This window comes from Triplophysa dalaica, chromosome 21 (assembly GCF_015846415.1).
Source record: "Triplophysa dalaica isolate WHDGS20190420 chromosome 21, ASM1584641v1, whole genome shotgun sequence".
Lineage (NCBI taxonomy): Eukaryota > Metazoa > Chordata > Actinopteri > Cypriniformes > Nemacheilidae > Triplophysa > Triplophysa dalaica.
Genome location: NC_079562.1, coordinates 13,607,138 through 13,632,736, shown reverse-complemented (window position 1 = coordinate 13,632,736; position 25,599 = coordinate 13,607,138). Strand labels below are relative to the sequence as shown.

General features: G+C 38.5%; 1 protein-coding gene across 1 annotated transcript in view; it reads left to right on the top strand.

Annotated features, from left to right (window-relative positions):
• The window catches only part of cpne5b (copine Vb), a 105,734-nt gene continuing 80,135 nt past the window's right edge, over window positions 1-25,599 (top strand). Inside the window, exon 1 of the mRNA XM_056735150.1 lies at window positions 1-400. Within this exon, the coding sequence (XP_056591128.1) occupies window positions 291-400 (110 nt within the window). The 5' untranslated portion in view covers window positions 1-290. The remainder of the gene's footprint in view (window positions 401-25,599) is intronic.

Sequence of the window (25,599 nt, the reverse complement as noted above, 5' to 3'; positions counted from 1 at the left end):
TTCTCTTTAATGTGCGCACATGTAGACCACTTGATGTGCACACTAGATTCCTCTCGTTCTCTCTCGTGATGAACTGCATCTTACCACCCAGCCACCAGCGTGATTTCCTACCGCAGTTGCGATAGACTTTCCACCGACTTTGCACCCCTGTCAAGTTTCTTGAGTTGTAGTGCGGACTCTTCATTAATACCCTGGCCGTGTTAACTCCGAGTTGGTCCGAGAGGGACCGTGAAAGCGTCAGCGGGGCCAGGCTGCGCGAGCCGTGGAACTGCCCCGAGCCCCGCGCGCTCATGGAGGGAGACATCATGGACAAACTGGACGACATGGCTTCGGTCTACGAGTTCGACCCGTTAACGGGAAACATCCCCGCCACCAAAGTGGAGATCACGGTTTCGTGCAGGTAAGACGATTCATGTCTGATCTGACAGCGCGCGCATCACAATACGCTCGTTTCCTGAGGTGCAGTCTAATTTCTGATGATTTACGCACGAAAGTTCTCATACAACTTTAGCTTGCCTATATTTTTGTGAGAATGGCTGTAATAAAATAACATATTAAATGTTACATGTAACATTTTTTTAAGAAAAAAGACACGCGTAACACTAAAATATAACGCTATAAAGGCAACAGCTTATATCGATTTGGTTACTTTTGTTTATGATGTAAGTGATAATTTACGTATATTTTCTATCGCGAGTTTGGTTATGGGTGGGGACAGTTGCGACTGCACGCAAAAAAAGGTATGCATGAATAATAGATGATGCTTCTTGTTCAAAGTATGACAACAATTACACAATTCCTCACTGTAATTCAGTCTAACATACACATGATGACAAGTATGGAGATTATATGCACAAGCAAGTGTTTCGACCAACTCTTTCGCATTGATTTTCCTAGTGGAGCTCTCTCTTACGGATGCATAAGATTTATTTAATCTAATATTATGGATTTATTTATGTTAAAGTGAAAGTATTTATTGAATTGAATGTGGGAGTGTGCTTGTGCTTTTGTGTTGCTAACATATGTGGGGCATGCATTATAAACTGTTGTTTGCGTTGCTCGTGCATTCATTATTTATTACGAGTACACTCAAGGCTACAGATTATGTATTTTGGAAAAGCTCGGTGCATCTGTATTGTCTCCATTGAGTTATTTTGTCTATATAAACACATAAAATCTTAATTATTATTAAGATTCATGTAAATTCGATGCGCAGTTTTATATCTTTGCTGTGCAAAATGCGTTTTCAATTTAACAGTAACCTTTATGATTTGACATTTTCAGCCGTTATCATTAACAGAACAGTAAAATTTCCTCCTAACCTAAAATCTCAACATCCCCATAAGAGAAAGTTTGAAACACAGAGCACACCAGCCTTATAAATGTGACTCACTTCAAGAATTTCCCAGTATGGATTGATATGCATATTCATGAAATCAAGTGGCATGATGGAATTGGTAGTGCTTGGTTAAATGCTTCTGTTAAGACGTTCCATTTTTAAAACGAATTCATGTCTACAGTGCTGATGATGCATCTGAGTTAGTTTCCCGAGAGGTGATTAATTGCATCTAAATGCAAAAGAATCTCTGTGGATAAGTGCAGTTATTTCATGCCGTTGTGATTTGTCTTGATTTGAAGTTACTTTCAGATAAAGGAAGAGAAAGAACACTTTTGTACGTGGTGATTTATGGCTGTCTACACTTGTGGACCGTTTGTTCCCTTTCTCTCCCACCTTGCATTTATTGCTAACACATCATTAATAAATAGTGGACAGTATTGATTCGTAGCTCCCTTTGAGGATACACCTCGGTCAAAAACCAATGAATAATAAGTGTGAAATCCATTGGCGAAACTCAAGTGCGCTTATTTTGAAAGTCCTCATACATATCAACAGGAACCGCATTATTAGTTTGTTAAGTTCACATGAAAATAATTCTCACTGACTTAAAGGGACACTTCACCGCAAAATGAACATTCTGCCGTCATTTACTCGCCCTCAGTGTACTAATACCTGTACTAATGTATTTTGTTGTGATGAACACAAATGAAGATATTTGGAAGGATGTCAGTTACCAAACAGATCGCATCCACCAATGACTCCCATAGGGAATATAAATACTATGGTAGTTAATGGGAGATGAGATTGGTTTGGATACTGACATTCTTAAATATTCACATATATTATTAAAAAAAACATGCATAGGTTTATGCACATATACTGTATGTCATGGAAATGAGGCATAGATATTGATTTTATACTGCAGTTGTTTGTTCGAATGTGACCTCAGGCCGCAGATGAGCAAAAGAGGTGAAAGTCATACATGTGATTCTATTTGCAGGACATTCATTTACAATGGTGACTTGAATAGACATTCTTGTCACACATGGCTTGACTGAGAGGCGTTGTCATAGAGTGACAAACAAAGAGATCAGTAGATTAAATCTATAATGGATTTCACCAAATTTGTAGCCGTCCGGCCAATAGACTTTCTTCCATCTGACTTACAGCCGTCTTCTGACAGTTATGTGGTTTTGAATCACAGGGGGACCCCAATTGAATCTCTTGTATTATCAATGACATTTGCTTTACTCTTTGTGCGCATATGCCATAATAATATTGCAACTTTTACCCATGTGTACTTCTACCATAAACCTATTTCTATGCAAACAGGAGCGTGTTCCAATCTGTTCATGCAACATTTATATCACATTAAGAATTCATACAGTCGCTTCTATAAGTGTAAATATTACTGTTCGTCATAATGTAAACCACTCAACCCATTGCTGTTTAGACAATATTACAAAATCTTTAATTAAGGTGTTTTTATCACCGTAAACCACTTTAACCTCATATCAGGAAGGTTTGCATTGCTTCCTTTTTCCCTCTACTGTAACGAGAAATGTCCTAGTTTCAATCTAATTGCAGCGATGAAATTATTCAACAGCTAAGCTATAAACTTGAAAGGGATGTTGGCGAGGATCAATCAAACTTGGGTGGTTTGTTTTAATAGAATTGTGCTTTTGATGTTTTCAGGTGTGCCTTCTCTGTTCTTGCACTCTTAAAAATAAAGGTGCTTCACGATGCCATAGAAGAACCATTTTTTGTCAAAATGGTCCCATAAAGAACCTTTAACATTTGAAGAACCTCTCTTTTTGGTGAAAAAGACTTTCAGATTATAAAGAGGTGGTGAAAAACATTTGATGCACCTTTATTTTTACGAGAATATTGATTATAAAATATAAGATTTGTACCTTATCTCTATACTGATTTGAACATTAATATTTCTCTTATGAGACAGAATGCCACAGCTCATCATCAGCGACCCTAAAACATCACTGGTAAAAAGACCCGTAAAAGAACAGTTTTTCCCTGTTTTTCTTGTAAATTTGTGGTCTTTCTGTAATTTTACATTTTTGATTGTATTTCAAAAATACATGAATAATCTTTAAAAAAAAAGACATTTTTTGACATAATACATTGAAAATCTGTAAGAAATAACAGAACAATTCTGGAAAATCTGTTTTTACAATGAGGTTGTTAGAACACAAACACAAAGTAGGCCTAGGTATGGTTCAATAGTTATGGTTCAATATGCACAGATTCCTCCCTGTTTGATTATTCCGTGTGCGTTGTGTGGGACGGGCTGAAAAGATAATTGATCGCTTCAAACAGCCAATCACAATATAGACAATCCTTACTGTTAAATGTCAGCATGTACCTGGGGACAGATCTCACAGACCCCTCCTGTCTTCTCAAACTATCAGATATGGTGATTCACTGTTCTTCGCTGGCTTGAGGGGAAAATAAAAATGACGGCCTTTTATATGTAATTTATGGTCTTTTACTATGTAATTACTGTGATTTTTGAGCAATTACTTGTTCTCTTGTTGAAATCCCTGTCACGATGATACGCCGTCAAAAAACTGTCGCAGAAAAGCCCTGGTGACGCATTTTCTGCTGTTCGGGGCGTGTGAGATAAGAATGGGATTACTGTAGCTGGATAAAAAGGAAGACGCATTACACCACACGCAGATCGAGAGTTCTCAAGCGCTGGTGACAATGCCGATGTCGAAGATCTTTCCTTTATCGGACACGTTGCTGTCAGACAACAGAGATCTGCCCCGGGCGGGAGAGAAACCGCAGTCGACCACACTTCTCTCATAGACTTTCCTTACAGTTTACCATTGGATGCCCTATTTCTCCCATTTGTATGATTCAACAACCATCTGGTTTCATTCCAGAGCTCCACTAACTCACTGACTATCCCCCGCTGCCGTTCAGCAGAACTGCAAGTGATCAAATTCTGACACTATATTCTTGCATCTCCCAGGACTTCATATTATGAAGTAATCCTTGAAAGCTGCTGCACTTCACGGTCCCCTGAGAGCTTCATGAACTGTGCCTTTATTTTCTGCTACATTAAACGCTCTCTCTGCAGGCTGCCGAATGCTGGACAATTGTGCACTGTGGGGCAGGTGACATCGCTTGTGCTCCAATTCTCTCATTTGTAACCCCTCAAATCGTCTTCGATTTGTGCTGGCCTCCGTTAAATACTGCACAGGGTGGGTGGCTTTCGAGTCTTTCTGCAGATCTTCTGATTTGTAGGGATGGAACTTGAAGCTGTAATACAAAGATTGTGTCTTGGAGGTGAGCAGTGTCGACACTCTGCCCACATTAAGCAGTCGCTCTAATGAAAAACACTACATTCAGGAGACAATACACCATCAGTCCGCTGAAGCGATGAGGATTTAAACAAGAAAACATTTGACGCATACCGTAGGGCTGGTAGTTAATGCATGCAATTAATTCATTATGTTTAACTCAGAGATTGCGATTTTCAAAAGCTGTTAATTCATTTATTCACTTTGACGTTAGAACCGGTTTGTGCGATTTCATAATTTGCAGCTACAGTTAATTGAAATGTCACACACACACACACAAATAAATGTCCCCACAAAAGCAGCCATTCATTCGTTAATGGATAATGTGTAAATAAAATCCAGATGGGGCATTTAACAAAAGAAGTTATTTGCTATTTTTTGTGTGGTTAAATGCTGTTATCATCTAAGCTTGACAAGTAAAATATTGGTCAGCAAATGGCACCCTTCATAGAAATGATAACGAAGGAGCGATTGTTGAGCAGACCAGTGGCAAACATCATTACACATACTAGATCACAGCAGGGAAAAGTGTGAATTTATGTCTATTTTTAAATCTGTGCAGATTTTAGATAAATAGCATCAATGCATGACATGTTTATGATGGAGGAGCCTCCTGCAAATGACCAAACCTAGAGTAATTACTCCAATCCTGGTCTGTTATTTGTTATTCAGTCCTTCAAAATAAGCAAAAAACAAACAAAAAAGTTCTGACCAATTTACATCCCAGGAGACGCAAAAGTCCATAATTATACCTATGAGTGTAAAATGTATTTATTTTATTGAATCTTTGTAGATTTGCAATTAAATCCTGTCATTTTTTTGTGTGAATTTGATAAATACTGTAACACCAACGCATAGTATACATGACAGTGAGTCCAAATCACCAAACCTATAATAATTATACAAATCCTTGTCTGTTATTTATTTTCAAATCATCTTAATGCATTAACAAGTTAACTAGAATTTATTTTAGATTAATCATGATTAAACATTTCGATCAATTTCTAGCCCAAGAGACCCAAAAGTCCAATTACCTGAGATGATTTAAACCAACAGGAATTCTGGTCAGTTGCCGGTGTCTTGGCCTCTTATATAAGGATCACGTAGAGATTGCTGTTTAAGACAGACATGGCGACTGCTACGAAATCCCCAATGGACAACTAGAAGAACCTGGTCTGTTTGATCACCACGAACATTGATTTTTCTAATCCTCTGAGGTTTGACCTGTGTTCCCTGTATAGTGCAGACACATGCCAATTGTCAATCTGGACTCAAGCTCTCACAAACAGCTCTTTGGTGTGGCTGACCGTAGCTTTTTATTAGTTTTTCTGACGGACGCAGGCAGAGATGCTGTAAATAACACACACTTTTTCATCTTCTCTGTAATTGTCACCGTGTGTGTGGGGAAACCAACTTTATTTGAAGCAGAAGAGCTTTTCTGATGTCTTTGAAATTTCAGTAAAATTATTTAGCAAATGCGCTCACTTGATATGTAAATGTATACATTTCCAAGTGCTTTCGTTTGGCCAAAAGCAACCGAAAAGGTCCAGTGTATGAAATTTAGCGTCCTCTAGGGTGAGGTTGTAAATTGCAACCAATGGAGGATTTCATCCCTCCCTTTCGAAGCACTATGGTGTCTGATACAAAATTAAGATGATGTCACGTTTTCAATTCTTTGCTGAAGGAGATATTTATGAACGTATTTATGAGTCGTGCTCTGTGGAGCAGTTTGTCCATTTAGGGCTTCTGTAGAAACAACATGGTGAATTCCATGTTAGTGGATCCGCAGTGCACGTACATAGAAATAGCTCATCCTAATATTAATTAAAACAAAATACTTCATTATGTAAGGTCTTTATATGCCTCTGAAGACATAGTTATGTATATTATGTTGCATTTCTGTCAATAGATAAACTACACACTGGACCTTTAATATTGAAGAATTTACATAAAGTCAACTTATGGTGGCCATCGGTGCTCTCCAGTGTGTGTATATATGAGAGGTCTTGTGTTCATCCAAAATGAACTGGGATTATTTGTTTGTGGATCTAACAATGTCTAACAATGTTTCAATTCTTGTCCAATAAGAACTTTAAAGGGCACTAGGATTTATGCTAATGGCCGAAGCTGTCAGTATTCAATTGCCTTTTAATCCACTTCCTCCTTTTCCATCTGGCATTGGCATCCATTGCCCCTTTCAGAGAAAGGATCTGCCTCCTTTTCTCCATGACTAAATTGACCAGACACGACAGGCCACGTGGATCCTTTCTTGAGCAGATAAACACCCTTAGCTTAAAGCGAGGAGCATGAAACACCAAAGAATGCGATTACGGTGGCAGAATTGATGTGTGCGGGGCAGCGGGACGCCCCAGTGCCCTTCATCAGTCTTATCATGCCTGCACCCACACACCTGGTTGAAAGGCTCCGGATAACAGTTCGAAACCCGGTTATATGTGGCTGCTGTCTCAAGACCACCAGAGAAACAAGTCCGGTTTAGAATACAAGAGAGAGAGAGTCCGGTAATGAGTCTCAGATGCTATTATTAAATTACTAGTGGATGACAGAACTTTGACACCATAAAGCAATGATGGGATTCAACTTATTAAAAAAAGTTATTAAAGTATTTCATAAAGTTTATAAAGTTTTTTATTTAACAAGGTTTGGGAGTTAATGAGCATATAGGTTAGATGGCTAAATGTAACTATTCTGGTTCAGCATGATCATTCACACTTCAATAATGCTTTTAGAGTTAGTCTTGTTTTCCAGTAAAAATATATTAAAATAATATACTTCGAACAAAAATATTTAATGTATATTATAAATGTACATCTTATGTAAGTTCACAGTTTAGTTGTTTTAAAATAGTGTTTTATGTTGACACAACTTACAGTTTCTGAATTTGTTCACTCATTTTAAAAGGTTATTTAGACTTGTTCCATTGGCAGATTTGGTTTGTATTGAAAAAAAACATAAGCCTATATGCATTTTAAGATAAGGCTTTTTTTCTAAGGTAGACAGGAAAAAAATATTTGTTTTAAGTAACAGTAATAAGAAAACATCACGGTAGATCAAATATCATAAATTACTGCACAGTTGGACCTAAATAACTGGATTTGAAATTGGATTGATCAGATTGAAAGACATAAAAAATGAAAAAATAAAGAACAAAATAATTATTTCCCGTCAAAACTATTTGTTTAAAGTTTAAAAGTGTTTAAAAAAATGACAATGAAAGTCTTGTTTGATCATATAGACCACTTTGCAATATTTAAATATAGGCCCAGACTCCAGAGTCACTTCCGGTTTCAATTTCTTATTTGATTTAATCTTACATGTATAATTAAATCTTCAACAGTCAACGTTTAACATTTTAATTTGGTAATAAAGGGTGTGGGTTTTATTCTGTTCAAATGTTTAGGGAATAAAAACTGAAACAGGAAGTTCTTCTGGACCTTCTGAACCAGCGTTGGTAACGTCTTCCATAGTGGTCTATAAGGCTCACAAAGTTTCATCAAACTGTTCCCCTGCGTTGCGTATATCCTGCCATTTATATTAATCCTATCAAAGTAATACTGATATTAATCCAGATGTTATATACTAATTGAATCTGGGACTGAGTTGTCAATGATCCCCACAATTTATTAATGTGGCATGGTTCATTAGCTTTGTTTTCCCACAATTTATTGTTATTTGTTTGAGGTTGAGAATTGCCAGTTGTGATTGTGCCTGTGATTGGCTGATTGTGTAATCCGCTTATAGAGACGTGTCAGTTTGGCTGTCTGAATGATGTTCACCGGTGGTGGTGCTCATTTTGCCAACATATGTTCTCTGACAGGGCTCATCGCATGAACACTGCACTGTTTCTCACAGCTTGATGATGAATAAGTAGCATTAGGCTTTTTTTATTAGAGGGAATTCACTTGCCAAGACAGAGCATGCTGGGTACAGCTGTTCAACACCAGCGAGGTTTGGGACATGTTGAAATTTCTGTTCCTTTGATCGAGTTGCTTGGATTTTATACACCATCATTTGCTTTAACTGGTCCGTTTAATGTTCTTTTTGTGGACCATCGTGTGGTTACTTTCTTTGGGATGCTGAGAATTTTAAAGAGGGTTTTCATAGATAACTTCTGTTTTTATGTTGGAGCTTGAGAGTAGGAGCCAGGCCAGATAACATTATATGAAATTCTGCGGTGAGGATTCAGCTGTCGCTGTCGCTGTGTGCCTGAGGCCACAGGTCTGTTTCAGCAACATTGGTGTGTGGGGTGAAAGATCCCAAACAAGCTGTTTATTAAAGGCTTGAGCTGATATTCTGTCCCTTCGAGATCAGCCCTTCAAGTGATTCATTCGGAGTGCTTCATTTCTTCATTCGACGCCTTTTTACCCAAACTAGAAAAATAGCGTGCAGAGCGTGTAGGAGTAAATCCAATCTCTTTATCAAAGGTCCAATTCAAGTCTCAATGCATATAAATGAATGATGTGCTTGGAAGGAGCGTGATGAACTTAGGGTCACTTTGGTTATTTAAGCTGTGAAGTATAACAACAAGAAAGGATATTATGAATCAATTCACACTTGAAAGGCATTGTTTGTCCTCATGACTCAGACCCTTCAGCCATGACTTTTTTTCACACATGCAGCATGTCCTTAAGTGCCTTAGTGCTTTTTTAATGGTTAACACACATCAAAAAGATAAACAGTATATAGGATAATCATTTCACAACACCCTGCCATTAGAAGCAATAATCTTGTACATGTAAGCAGTAAATGACTGTTGCTATGCTATTAGGCGCAGAGATGACTATGGATTTTCCATAAACGTCTGGAAGATTGCAAAAAATAAGATTTGTGTTTAAAAAAGGTTTATGATACTTACACGTTTTGTCTATCAAGCTAATAAAAATTCAAACAATTTGCAATTTTTGAAGCCAAAATACAATCGCCAGAAGTAAAAAGCTTACATGAGGTTTATAAATTCTACGGTCGCTCAATTACTGTCACCCCCACCAAGCCTCCGACAACTTTTTCAAACTTTATTTAAAAACGTGTTCCCTGGTAAGTAATTACTCTGCGTATTAATCCACTTCCTCATTTTAGCGATTTGGGGCCATTTTGCATTTATTGTGAGATTTGTATGCGCATTTAATGTCCCTGCCAAAGGATGTACTCGCTTTTAGCAACTTGTTGACAACTGCCGGTTTTAAGACACAATAAAACTTTAAATAATCATGAGTGGGTTATTATAACTGGTGTGCTGTGTGTCATAGAATAAAACGTGAAAATATCTAATCTAAAGTCTTATTTTAGACATTTAACAAAAACCCATTAAAAAAATGGGTCTCTTTAGCTGTGACCATCCTCCGGAGGTCTCATTTGAAGCCTGCTACGTCATCGAGGCGGTCTCGTTCCATAAAAGCAGGTAGGACACACCGTATGCACCCTACTGATATGACCTCCTTTCACGAGAATTCGGAGGAGACATGAGGTGTAACCTTCGCTGCTAGAGATAACCCACAATTCTTTGCGGCGTCAGCAAACGTCTGTTATTTGAATAAATGGCAGCAGCTGCTGCACATTCAATCAAATATGTGGTGTTTTAATGCTAACAGTATACAGTTTGTGTCACGAATCTAAGCAAGCATATGTAGTTGCTGTAGTTGTTTTCGTATTGTTTAGGGTCTAAAGTAACCAACATTTTACCTCGTAAATCACGTAGAAATCATTTTAATTAATTTGACAGGTGTGCCAGTGCAAAGTGTTGTCATAGCAACGCGGTACTTTCTTTTTTCCTTTTTCTGCCAGTATGTCCTTCGAAGGACGTCTCTTTTAATTCTAAGTTGAGAATCCTCCGTATACCGCATCCTTTTGAGGATGATACCTATGGAGGACACAAGGACGCAGCCTTACGAAACGGGACACAGCTATTGACTTTGGAACAATGAAACCGGAAGTGCTAAGATGCTAACACGCTTGGGTTTGCATCTAAAAATACATCATCTCTGCGATAGGAAAGAAAGCACAGCTTCTGACCAATCACCATGCAGGGGTGTGGCTTTCACTTTTTTAAACAAAAAAACGTGTGCATGTGTCAAAACTATATAATGCTGTTGTTTACCACAGAAAATAATTTAGACATTCCAAATTCATTTCAGTGTCTTTCATGGTTTTCTTGTCATCATGTGAAAATTTTAAGTGTTTAAATATCTGCATGTCATAAAATATTAAATATAGACGACGGTTAAGGTTGCCTAGCAACGTAATTAAAATAGTTTTTTGCTAACCCTGGCTAAAATCACGTCTTGAGGCTATAAAAATAGCTTTCAAAATATTTTATTGGCAATCCCACAGTAGTGCTGTGCTTTGTTGACTTCCTTTTTAAGCACATCATTTTTTTTATTAGTTTATTTAGCAAAAAAAGAGACATGTATTCTGCTCATGTTAACAGCATTACATGAACAAGTGTGCTTGTTTTTTTCAAGTCATGTTTTTTTCAGCTAGAGGTGATGGAAAAAGTTGAAAACGGTTTCTTCTCCTTATCCCAATTTGCAACAGTAAGTTTATAATATAATTTTTAAGTTGAACATAAGTTTGATGTCACTTGACTTTAACCCACTAAAACATAAGTGAAGTAAATAACCTGAATTTTATGTTTCCGATAAAAATGAAGATACAGAGGCAATTGTTACAGATTGCACCTTTAAGATGATTTCTTTTGGGAACAAAATGATCATCAAAATAGCATCTTCAGTTTTCCTTTAGAGAGCCAGTGAGTGGGTTTGGCGCATGTCTTGGCTTTAAGTACGTGGATAAATCTGATCTCTTTGTGGAGAATTACATTGCCAATAAGTTCCACTGAATGTGTCAGACCTGTCATGGTCGCAGGGAAATGCCAATACCATTCTCCAAAGCAAAGTTTAAAACATTTACTAAAGATTGTTCAGATTAAAGCATTTGTAGCTACAGATCTTTTATCACATTTTAATTAAGAAGAACCTTTCTAGGAATGTTTTATAAATGAAACTTGTAGGCCAGAGATATGTGACAAGGAGTCGTGTGTGCAAAAGTGGGATACTGAGGGGAGAGAAAGACATAGAGGCAAAAGAAATGGGTTGTAGAGCCAAGATAGGAGTTGTGACATTAGACAGGAGCAGGGGTTATAGAGAGAGAAGGATAGCAATATCATCAAAGCATATTCATTGAAAGGAAACCTCGGAAGACAATACAACCATTCTACAGAGAGCTGAACCTGAACATTGAGACACATCCTCCACATGTATCGGGCACTTTTGTTCTTCTGGGATACGTTCATCACTTTTAGACACACAGAACTGCAGCGTTGAGACAAGGTTGTGTTACCTGAACAAAACCATCAGGGATGACAGAAAAGCAAAATAGACATTTCTCAAAATAACTTCTTTTGTGTTCCACAGAAGAGTCATAAACAGGTTTTTGTTAGTCTTGCGTATCTATCAATTGCCTCCGCTTATTAAAATAAGAACAAGTATTTCAGCGTCAAAATAACACAGATTTAATGTTGCTTCCTGTTATTGTCCCATATTGGCACTGCGGTATCACTTTCTACCCCTGGAGAGAGAGACTGTCACAGTTTCGAGTAATACACCCGGCAAAAACCAAGCTCTCCTCTACATCCCTACCTCTACCATTGCACACACCGCATGGAAAAGCCCTGAAGGGGCAGCTGGCCGGATTGAATAATTAAATAGACGGTGGGAACAGCATACTGTGTGGGCATCCAGATCGATCCCGGGTTGGTTTGCATTGCACATCGAGTTTTTTATCAAAAGGATGAAAGCCAATTAGGCCTTGCGGCAACACGGCCCCGGCCACCACGGATCGCACCATGGGATTGATCGTTCTGATCTGGGTTACGGAGTGGGGGAAAACTCCACATTAGCATGCGGAACGAGAGAGAGCGAGAATTCCCAAGCCCAGAGCAACCGAAAGCTTTCAGACTCCGGAGGATTTCCAGAACAGAGGAGACATGACTGGACTTGAGGAGAAGATTGGGTGACTTGAAGTAGCTCTATTCTCTCAAAATCATTTGAACTGAAATGTTCCGAACTACGGGATATAACAGCACGGGTCTCTCCTGAGTCCAGTGGCATAATTGCTTCAGGGATTGAAGGGGTTTTGTTGTCGTCGGAGCAAATTGTAACCATGCCGTATCTATCATAATAGGCTGCCCGTGACTGGAAACCTGTTCTTGAGACACATAATCAGTCATGCACCATGGCCTCGGATATCAATTCTAATTCTCAATGATAATAAGGAGATCATTCTGGGGTGCGTTTCCCAAAAGCATAGTTAGCCAACTATTGTCGCAAGTTTCGTCGTTGCAGCAAAGTTCAACGATTCAAGTGTTTCCCGAAACCCTTGTTCCATCGATCAATCGCAAGTAGCAAGGTGCTCTAGGACCCTGGGGAATCCCTGGGCGGAGTTACGTAGTAGGAAACTGATGAATGAGTTCAATATCGTGAAATAAACAACATACGATCACAAAAATAGTTTTCAGATGCAGTTTACATTATTTACAGTAAATAATACAACATTAAATCGATCTAAACGGATTAATTACAAGAGGTATTTCTCCATCACCAATGTGACGTCATCAACTAGGTTGTTGAACCAACATTGTTCAAACGACAGATGTGCGACAAAGTTACTATGTTTTCGGGAAACATAAGTGAGTTGCTAGATACTTTCTCAAACGATGCATCACACCCTTGAGAGAAAGCCATAATCAAACGTCGCCATATGCTGCTTGTCAAGATATAACACGCCTCTGTATATGCATATCATTAGCTGATATCCGGGGAACATCACAGATAGGTCAGATCTGAGGCTGAACTCAAGAACTACATTGAGGCGTGTGGGTGTACGAGCTCAGCGAGTGCATCCGAATGAGTTGCGATGAAAGTTGTTCAAGCGTTATTTATGTTAAGCCCATCAAACAGGGTGTTGGCGGCGCTAACTGTGCTGATGGCATCTCTTCGGACAGCCTGTTTGTTGTGATGTTGACTTTATTGCTCTCCGCTCTTTTGTGTTTTATTTGTCTGATGAGTACGAGACTCAGTCAATCCATCTATTTGAAAAGCAAACAATTCACATAGTCTGCATTTTCATCCATTACCTAACATATGGTACTCTGCCTCTCAATTTGAGGTCTGACGTGGTCCTGACAGGTCCAACGGTCCGTTAATAACATTAGGTTTGAGGCTGTCATGGCAACCCGTTGCGGTACACTTTGTGTGTTGTTTTATGTGAGGAAGCTGGCGCTTCTGCTGGTTATGTTTCGCAGTTCTTGTCAGTGCAAGGGACATTTATCAGTACATTTTACATTTGAAAGAATACTTTTATTGACATTCATGGAGACACTCAGAATAAGAAGCATCATAAAGTGTTGCCCGTGAGAGCTATTGGACTGAACACTAAATCAGTTTTGCAGACAAGCAGTAAGGCTTCACGGTATTTTTGCTTACCTGGACAACAGTAATATCTCATTCGTCCAAACCGACCCACACAATGGACCATATTTACTTTCTTACAAACAGATTTATGGTTTATTGTGCTGTGTTATGCGAAAAAGTCTTTGTTATGTTTTATCCAAATGTAAAATGGCTCTAAAATGACTTTTCTTTTTCTGAGGTTGTGTGGTGCCATCAGATATGGCCACTTACTGTTTTGGGCTGTTTTTGTGGGTAATGCCTTTTAAACTCTTGCCATAAGGTAATATAGTAATTGAACAGTTGATGGAAGTTAATTTAGAGATTTCATTTCAGAAGTTGCAGAATTTGTTGTGACAATGTGATCTGGGAATTGGCAAAATATTTGATGAGGTGGATAATTCTTATGTATTAGTATGGTGAGAATTGTACAAAAAAAGTTTGATTATGAGAAAAGAATCAATACTGAAGCCCCACCCAAAACCTAACTATCACTGCCACGAAAGCAAATCATACTAATAGGTTTAAATAACACTTCACACTTGACATCCTTTTTGAAACTATTAGCGTCTGTTCACATTATAATTCTTTGAAGTAAGCCGTGTTTTCAAAAAGTCCTGACTGTTTTTTAAACTGCTGTGTCTTTTTCTGCAACTCAGAGTGTCTTTTGAGGATGAAAAAAGTTAAACGTTCTTAAAAAAAAACGCCTTACGTCAAGCACCCTTTTCACAGCTAACTATCGACCTGTCGTTTCCATGAAAACATGCAAGGAAGGTGATTGGTTAAAAAATTAAATGGAGGTCGAAACACCCGCTGGAGAGTAGTTTTGTATAAATGCGAGTTTAATTTTCACTTTCAATAATCTCAATAATTTAATTAACCAAAATGAATATTGTAGTTTTTAAATATGTGATTGGTTATAGCAAAGACGCTCTCTGTTTTGTAATTCCAATATAATTTTGTCATGCTGCCTATGAAGCCTGTCACTCTAAGATAGCTTTGTGCAGAAATGCTATCTTTGAACATTGCTGTCTGCTTTTTGTAACACCAACACAGCCAGCGTTTTTTTACAAAAAAACACGCCATTGTCAACTTCTTCTTGTCAAAAAATAAGTCATATGTGAACATGTATGTGACAGTAATTCTGTCATGAATTTCTCACCCTCAAGTCGTTCAACAAACAAACAAAAATAACTACAGTATTTTCAACAATTTCCTGACTTGCTTGTTGGTTTCCAACATGTGTTCATGGGAGCACCATGACGAGATGACGGTGCTGACCCTAGATGCTCATGTTAATGCGTGTTGGAAACTACCACGGAAGTCAGGAAATAGGAATATATTTGTTATTTTTGTGTGTTGCGCACAAAAACTATCCTTGTTGCTTTATTTCCCCTCTAAATAGTTGTGAATTTCTATAAGAATGTGTTAGTTGTCCATGCCATTTCATGTTGACTTTAAACATTAGACATAATCTGATTCATTTCATTACATCGTGTCCTTTATCACATGAGTATGAAGAGGAAAGTAACTCGCCGCTGTCTATTTGCGCTTGCTTAGTACACCGTGTAAGGTTATGACGATGGTTGCTTCAAGTTTATTGCAGTTGGTTTTGTTCATATAAATTGAGACCACACAGTTTTTCGTCCCATTTCATGCTTTTAAACAATTCTGTTTGTTCTCTCAACGGATACTCCAGCTGTTCCAGGACTCTTTTATAATGTGTGACAAGACCTGGGTCAAATTATCTCTCATGTTTCTGCCGAGCCCTAGAACAACATGTTCCTGTAACAAGCTCACAACAAACACTGAACCCATTTTGGAACGCTTCATCTGTCTGAAGTTTTTACAACGACCTTGTGGAATGGCTGACAATGGCGTACGAGTTGAAGAAATCGTCCTGTGTTGGTAATCTCCTTCAAAGCAACGGAGTGGAAAACACACTGCGTAGTGCATGTGAAGGTGTACGTGATCTTCCGGTGCGTGAAACAGAGTGCACTTGCATGAAAGGAAGTGGCATGTGGTTCTCGGAAAGATGCTGGATAGATACAGGAGGAGACAAGGAAACATGTTGAATTGGGGCCAGCGAGTCAACAACCAGGTCACCGAATGTGACTTTTATTCAGAGAGCTTTATAATCAGCTCTATAGTACAATACTTGGGGACAAATCTCAAATATCCGTCCCTTTATCTCAGAGATATCACTCGTCTTTCCCCTCAACAGCCTTAACCGTGGGCATTATCTCCAGAGCTTGGACTAAAATAGCCTGCTAATGGAGCAAATGGAGCTCTGTCCTCTCTTTCTGAGTACTTGCTAACTTCGCTGCATAGGTGCCATTGAGAAGAGGAGTGACAGAGCTGATTCGAGACACTTTAGGGGCAGGAATGGGTGCTACTCTTCCGTGTACCAGTGACACTGTCTCAGTAGGTGATGTGTCACCAGTGTATTTTCTGTACTTGGTGTTTGTATAAACTCAAAGGGAGCAAGACAGGGACTCATAAGGTCTTTGCAACTACAGTCAAATAGAGTATTTTTCGTATTTGGTGCTCGTTTGTACTGTTTCTCTAAATTCACCAAATGCCTCTCAAAATGCTTGATTCGAAAAACTCAAAAATCGGACCCAGTCTGAATTTTTTATGACGGATGAAAATATCGGCGGCACTATGTAAATGTTATTGACACAACGTTAGGTCGTACTTATTTATTTTAACGTGCGGAAATTCCTGACGCAAATTTCGGACTTGATGTATAATGGACTAGTGCCAGGAAAGGACTATGAAACTAACACATTTGCCTTAAAGGTGCAAAGTGTTATATTTAGGAGGATCTTTTGACAGAAATGCAATATAATATACATAGCCAAGTGTTCAGAGGTGTATAAAGACATTACATAATGTAGCGTTTTTATTATCTTAGAATGAGCTATTTCTATCTACTGTACATACGTCGCATTCACCATGTTGTTTCTACAGTAGCCCTTAACTGACGAACTGCTCTACAGAGTGAATACGCTGACTCCTTCAGCAAAGATGTGAAAATGTGACTATATCTTTGTCCGGTATCAGCCACCATAGTGCTATGAAAGGGAGGGGTGGTGTGAGCCATTGCTTGCAGTTTGCCACCTCACAGCTAGATGCCGCTAAAATTTACACACAGGACCTTCAAAAGCCACAATGATTGACATGTTCTTCTTCTGCCTCCCTACAATTGTATTTTGTGTGGTTTATTGGCCAAAAAAAGAGATGATAGATATGTCTTCTATGATAAAAATAGCTGCCTGAAAGCGATGCTAATATGGCCGCCAAGTCTCTCCCAAAGGGACTTTGGCGAAGGCAAGTTCTTTGCGCTGAACATTTCAGCCTATTTTATGTCCCAGTCTAAAACTTGTTAAAGAAAATAAGATCTTTCCGGTGTTTCAGTGACTGATAAAATAGTGAAAAAAACGCAAATACCTCTTAACAACCAACGTTTCGGCAAATGTAAAGTGAGATCACATCACAGACTCAGTAGCCTAGTGTATGTAGATGGACTGCTCAAGTAGCTGAACAAATTTGCGAAGAAAAGATGACCGCAAAAAGTATTGTCATGGGTGATTTTTTTAATTGAGTCAGTTCATCATGGATGAATCCTGAAGTGCAAAACTTGATTGTTGAAAGCAACGAGCTTGCGAAATAACATTACGAGCGCACATTCCTCATGGTTCGGAACCGTCTATAGGAAACCATTAAGCATGTGATAATTCACTGTCATTTTTTGATAACTTTAAGTCATTACATGCACATTAGACATCTAGTTAATCATTGCTTATTACATGCTTAACTCCCTAAAGGGAACATTACAGAGAAAAAGAGGCATAAAAATACAATTTAAACAGGAAGATAACAGAGGGAACAAAACAACCATGGCCTCCCACAGTTCATTTCAACGGTGTACATAAAACACCATCACACCCATCCCTCCAGATTCACACTTACACTGCGCTTCTACACAAAAACAGAAAGACGTTATGTTCAGAGATTGTATGTGCGTTTGTTCTGGAATTGAAAGCTGAATTCTCATTTTTCACATTTATAATGAGGTCAACATGGAGAAACATTACTCTTGGACACATTTCCTCCCACAATATCTGTAGTCGAAAGTGACATTGTTCTGTGAGCTCTCGCGAACAACTTGAGATTTTTACACGCGTTTATCCATCCAGCACCAAAACATCCAGGGAACGTTTGAAACCTGTTTCTTAGGATTTTCTAAAGCCTTACTTATCCTTGGATCTTCTTTTGGCAGATTCTGTAAAACCCTGTTTGTGTTTAGATCTTTGGCTTACAGGAAAAATTCTTAAAGTGAAAAATAAAACATTGCAGGAGTAAAATTGCTTTAACAGCCTCGTACTTGTTTGTGAGGTCAGTTCCAGAGTTGTGGATGCTACATTTTCAGTCAACACTTGAATCTCTCAGAGAATGTATTTATTACCAATATATTGAATAACGCATATTTTACTAAACCCCTGATCAGAAAAATATCAGCCTATACGCACATGTTCCATTTATGATGAGGGAAATACAAACGGGTTTTTGTCGGTTCTTCTGTCTCTTATACTTTATAGTGTCCTTGAACTAACTTAACACAATCACAAGCATTTCTCATGTCTGACCGACAGTAAACTTTTCCATGGACTTGCATGGACAGGTTCATCCTTCAAAAGCGCATGCACATACAACTGTCCTGTTTCACTCCTACTTCCACGGCGAGCCACGCCCATACATTGTCAATCTTGCAACCAGTCCATTAAATTCGATACACTAGTTAAGAAATAAGCAACAATAACCGACAAGTAGCAAAAGTAATTTCACTTTTCTTGACATTATATGACAAAGTTTAGGAGAGACATAACAGCTGATGCTGGTTTGTGCTAGTTTAAGCTGGTCACGTGCTGGTTTAAGATGGTCCTTAGCTGGTCATGTGCTGGTCCATAGCTGGTTTAAGCTGATCAAACCAGCATCAAAACATAACTTACCCAGCATATGCTGTTTTTCAACAAGGATAGGTATTAAAACCACCAAATATTGACATCTAAGATAGGATAGTGATATCAGTATATTTTTCATGGTTACAACAATCCTCATAAATGGCAAATAATAATAGGAACGTTTTTGTAACACATACACACTGTAGATGTTGGTAAAGCAATAAGACCACACCTTTTTTCCTTTTTGTACCTATTAATCTTATTAGCGTAAATGGTCTGTCACCATAATTTGATTCAAAGCCAAATGAACAGGACCACCATAAATCTGTGGTGCCTTTGTTACCAGATGCCTTGTTTGTATGTTAGCTGGTCCCTGGATAGTAACACATCATGTGCAAGCTTCCCCTGAAGGTTTTTCCTATATGGAGATCCTGTTGTCAAACTGATACATCATTCATGATATTCTGAAGCGCATTACATCACGGCCTCTGTGCTTCTGGGAACGGGCTTGCCTGCAGCTAGTTCTACACAACATCAAAGTTTCGCTAATAGGAGATTCGAAAAAGATTTGGGACGGTGACACAAAGTGCATTTTAATAATACATTTTTTTCGTAAAGGTTTGTGATGCAGATCTTTGATCAGGTCTGCATTGAGGATGCCTCATTACGCTCCATAGTTTCCTTTGTCAACGTAACTTTCCTTTGCGAACTTGACTTCCTTCATCCGGTCTTTATGGCATTTAAAAGTTATGTCAGGTGTAACATCAGACAGTTCATACCTAAAGCTAATTGGATATAACATGGACTGATGGCATGTATCATCGATTAAAAACCTCGTAGCTGACGGTTGGTCTGTCTTTAAAGGTTTTAAAGTTAGAATAAAAATCGATTCCGTTATAGAGTAAATGAATACGATTTTACTTCCGGAACCCACAGTTGTGGTCTACTTCTCATGCAAGTGTCAATGCCCGCTTATACGCACACACACATGCACACACAGAGGACTGTGACTCCAGGGCATTGATTTACTGAGAGGCGAGCGCTGTCTTCTAAAGATGAAAGCCTTGGCGCTCGTAGTGACAGGAGTTTGATGCCAGAAAGAGAGAGCGACGGAGTCAGAGCGAGCAAGAGAGAGAGAGAGAGAGAGAGAGAAATCGACGGGAGGAACAGATAAGATAAAATATGTGAAATTAAGCAGAAGGTTGAAGAAAACAGAGCTGGCATCTTCTCTGAAGCAGTCAGCATCTTCTCTTGTGAGGAGACGCTTGTAGAACATCTTTTTTATTTTGTTGACGGTTCAGCTGCTCGTCCGCTGTTCTGGCGTAGCCGCTTCTCTCGGGATTCGCGCACAATCTGCCGCCCGTCGCAAGTTTGTGGCACGCCGCATAACGTTGCCACTTCGACTTTCTTATGCTGAACCCAGGAATCTTTTAAATGATCCCTGGAGACAGAAATGTCCTGGAGCGATGATAAAACTATGAGTATGTGTTGAAAAGAAACACTATTTTTAACCACGTAAGCGTGACCGCCCACCTTTGTTGATGTTCTGAAAAGTGTGCTCACAGGAACTCGGTAGCACACATCCAGAAGCTCAGCTTCCTATAGAATATTGCTGCTTAGATGAAACCATCAGGCACTCTTTCCTGCTAGGTGCCCGTTGTGTGTTCTTTTTTTCACTTTTCACAAAGCAGGAAACCTCTGGAATAACATTTTTATCAATCTTACAGCAGAGATTTAAACAACATTATCAACAGGGTTGGGTTACATTAAAAGTGTGTTCTGCAACCATTCATGTAAAATGTTAGCAGTAACATAATCCAATTGTTAAGCCGTGACGTAAGGAATACATATTCCAGGTCCTTCATTCATTTCAAGTGAGGCACTGTTTATTCATATCACACATTTAAGCAAAATATTTATCTCCAGACTCACAATCTCCGGCATCAATATTTTAATGATCTTTTCAATAATGTATCACTATATGGCAATCTGGTTCGTGGTTATGATAAAAATTAGAAATGCGGGATTTCAGTAGTTTTACAGCATGTCATCCTGCTTTCCTGTAGCTCAGTGGTAAGAGCATTGAGTTAACAATGCAAGGTTGTGGGTTTGATCCCAGGGGATTGCACATACTTAGAAACAAAATGTATAGATAATGCAATGTTAGTCGCATTGGACAAAAGTGTCTGCCAAATGCATAAATGTAAATGTCATGAGTTTATATTAACATTTTTGCTGTTTCTCTCATAGCACTATCATCAGTGTTAAAAAAGGTAAAATGAACTCTCACAGTGTATCTATAATATACACAATGAGAGTGTGGATTATATATACATTGTGAGGGCCCTATGGTACACATGGCGCGAGGGCTTTCTCTAGTTTCAGCCCGACGCAGTTCTCATATTCCTGTCCTGCGCCGTGTTGTTTAAATTGTTTAAATAGCAAATGCACTTGCGCTCATTTGTGCGCCCATGACATGCTGGTCTAAAAAAGAGGCCTTTTAAGGTGCAGTTTTGGGGCATTGCTATTTTGACGAACTAAAAATAGACTCCCCCATAGACCAACTCTAACCTGGTCTAATGTCTAAAGTCAACGCCGCAATTTTTTTTTGTTTAAAAACAAAGCGAATTAGTAGAAAATGCGCCTCTCGTTGGGTCCAAAAGACCCTTTCACTTTATACTTTTTACACAGAGGGAAGCGCAGCAGCACACAAACATGCCAAATATAAAAGTTAATGTATTGCAATGTAAAAGATTATTATTGTGTACACAAACGTAAATATCCGGCTTGTCATGTAGATGATCTGCTCGCGCGCTTTGCACCAGCAGATGTGTTTCCTCTTTGGAGAAGCGTCCAGTCTTTGCTCTTGCAAATTCCGCCGTGAATATAGCGAATCTGACATGGCGCAAGCGCAACTGGCTTTGAAAGGGAATGAGAGATGACACTCTGATAGGTTTATTGCACGTTAGGTCCAAAAAACACCCATTACTCATTGAGAGAATCAGGGCAACGAGTTTAGACCAGGCGCTTGGGCGCGCCTACCGTTTTACTGTTGTTAAACTACCAAAAGTGGATTCGGACATGTCCTGAGTGCACTTGCGCCGTGCGCTTTAGACGTTGCACTTAGATCGTGAAAATAGTGTTAATATGACCTTTTTAAGTATTTGGACCCGGAAGAGGAGGTGTGTGATGTCACACTTAGGCGGATCCAAGTATCACTTATCTTGGACTACTTACTAAAAACAATTTGATTAAAAGTACTTGGTAACACTTTTTCTATATATTTCGATATACTATAAGTAACATTTTAACTTCTTGTCAACTTCAAGTAAACTGAGTAGTAGACAGTATGCTTCCCCCAAAACGTACTGACTATAAGTAACTTTGCAAGTAGCCTACACGTCAACTTATTTTCCTAAACCTATACCCTAGACATAACCTATCAGACAGTTAGATAGTTAGTAAAATGTCTAAAGTGGACCTTCAAAATAAAAACCTATTCTTACTCCCAAATCGTCAAATTTTAGCTTTGGTCAGCACCCCTCCGCATCACTTTTTAGTGCACAGTTTTAGTGTCAGTTTTCAAAATACTGTATTGCTTTTAGGTTGTTCAGCTTACATATCAGTTCAAGGCTCATTAATTGCTTTGTGTTTGTAAAGACATACGTAAATGGTTTTAGACATACGTTTAATGGTTTTTATACTTATGATTTCTATGATATTTTAGAGTTAATGATACTTCACATTCAAAGCTGACAAAATGACACAATCGGCCATGAGATACATGAGAGCCAATCTAGCTGAGGTAGTCCTTCTTCAGGCTTGGGACCGCTTTTGCGTCCGTTACTCCTACAAATGGATCATTTGACCTGGGTCGCATGAAATATTTTTAGGTTTTGAAAAAAGTTTTGTTTTGTGTCATGTGTTTTATATTATATAATGAATAAATATGAAGCATTACTTCCTCAAAATAACTGAACACTGCAGGCTAATGCAAATACAATTATCCTGTCTGTTTGAATTGAAAACCATACCCTAGTTGGAACTGTGTAATACTGTGTAATACACTGTAATAATGTTCTATATATTGTCAATTTTTTTAATATTGATATTTTCTTTGCCCTTATGTTTCACTTTAATTAGCTGAAGTAACTTGTGTGATCCAAGTTGACCGTTACATTTAGTTGATGTAGCTGAGTGGGGCTTTGTATCTCTCAATAATAGACCATTTCTGATCAAAACTATATGGTATTATGTCAAAAGATTTACTGATTTATTTACTTGGTCTTAGGTGAAAAACTTGAAATCCTGATAGCATTCTTATTTTTTATAAATATGCCAAAATTGCTGTCTTTACTAATAGACAAGATGCAACCACACATAGATCTTGGAAACATTACTTCAGCCCTAGACTGCAAAAATGAAACCGTTCATTGATCTTTCAAGTCACAATAACCCAAAGCTCCTTAACCTTTATGGAATTGTGACATGATCAGTGTGTGTCACACTCACCAAAAATACAATTCTTCCCTTCGCCCCAAGAACTCATATTAATCGCTGCCCAAGAGTGGCCAAGTCGCACACGACCACCCACACATCTCTCAAATAACCTTTCAGAAATGAAACAACATTTTTGATTAATCTTTAATGAATTCTCTGTTGACCTCAAAGGTACATTTCTCAGGGTCACAGAGTATCGAACTGGCCCTTGTGAGGGATATATAAATTTCATGAGGAACAAGCAACACACAAAGATACGTTGAGGCAAAAGGGTAGAGGACGGCCTTGTTTCTTGCTTTGGAGACACAGGGGCTCACAGTTACATTCAGACGGGTTTCAGATTCAGCTCTCGAGGGCTATAATTAAACCCCCTGTAGGATTCCTCAGAGCCGGGAGAGAGAGGGGAACTCGGGAGCTTGCGTTGGACAAGATATTCAGATTTTCAATAGGTGTGATGATAAGGACATGAATAGAATTTAATGAGGCCACTTGCTGTCATAGTGTAAGGAATTAATTCAGAACGACTGGTACCCCTGTCGAGCCTTCACAATGTAATGGGGTCGCAGATCGTCTTGGGTAGGGCACTGGTCAAAAGTATCTTTAATGCTTTTCTTTACTATAGTTGAGATTTCTATACCAGATATTAAAATGGGATTTTTCGCTTCAGAAGTGAAATCGCAGGGTTGGGTTTGTTACTTCTTGGCACTCGTCTTTCAACAAGCGTGACAGAGAAGATCTGGCTGATTATTTGCTCTTTGATATGCAGAGGACAGTGTATAAAGTTAATTAAATTTCGGGTCGTTGAAAGTGGACGAGTAACCGAAATTAAATTCGCCAAGCAAAGGGTGTAATTTATGAACGTAATCACGCACACCTGCTTCCCGCTGCTTCTGAAAGGCTCTCTGGACTGCAGCCACAACATTTCAGACATTATCATCCAAATTCATTCAAATCACGCTGCCTTTTTTGTTGAGCCATGAAGGCTTTGTGCATGCTCATGTAAATGGATCGATTCATTCTTTGTCTAAACAAATAAAGTTTACGATTGTCAGATGATGGCAGAGTTAAAGTTTTTCAAATTCAAATGCTATACATTTATTTTAATAAACAACTCAAATTGATCAAATAAAATAGAGTAATTTAGGTTACGCTTTATTTTAAGGACCAATTCTCGCTACGACTATGACTTTTTCCTCAATAAACTCCTACTTTGGTGCTTATTTATAGTTAGAATTATAGTTGTTAGGTTTAGGTATTGGGAAGGATTAGGGATGAAGAATATGGTCATGCAGAATATGTGCTATGTAAGTGCTAATAAACAACCAATATTCTAATATTTTATTCTTGTTAATAGTGAGGATTGGTCCCTATACTATATATGATTTATTCCGCATGCAAGGAAAGTAATAACCTCAGTGACATTTGGCCTCTGAGAAAACATTTATGAGAAGCTCAAAGATTCATTTCCATTTTGAAATCTAGAATACAGAGGGACTGATAAAAGAAGAAAGCGAAAGTTAATTTGCATTTCCTGAAGGAAAATCGGTGTTAAGGCGGTGATAAAATAGTGATAAAGTGCATGGGTTCTGTTTTTCTCTCAGGTGCACATGGGAATCAGCGCATACCCTTCAGTATGTCCAAATGTGTTTACTTTCATAGTATGCAAGAAGCAGCTTGTCAAATTATTATGTCCAAATATGCATGAATCAGTATGCACCCCACCGAGATTCACTGCACATGAATGACAGATTTCAGGAATGGTATTGTTTCTTACATGCGTAGAGATCACTATATTATAGAGATGCACCGTTATATCGGCCAATAATCGGATTTGGTCGTTAAAAGGGATTTGGCAGAGTAACTGCTACATTTACATTTAGTCATTTAGCAGATGCTTTTATCCAAAGCGACAAATGATGTTAACGATGGAAGGAATCATCTAACGTCTGATACTTTTTATACAACTGATGATCAGCACCGATATACCGGTATCAGCATTTCATAAGTAT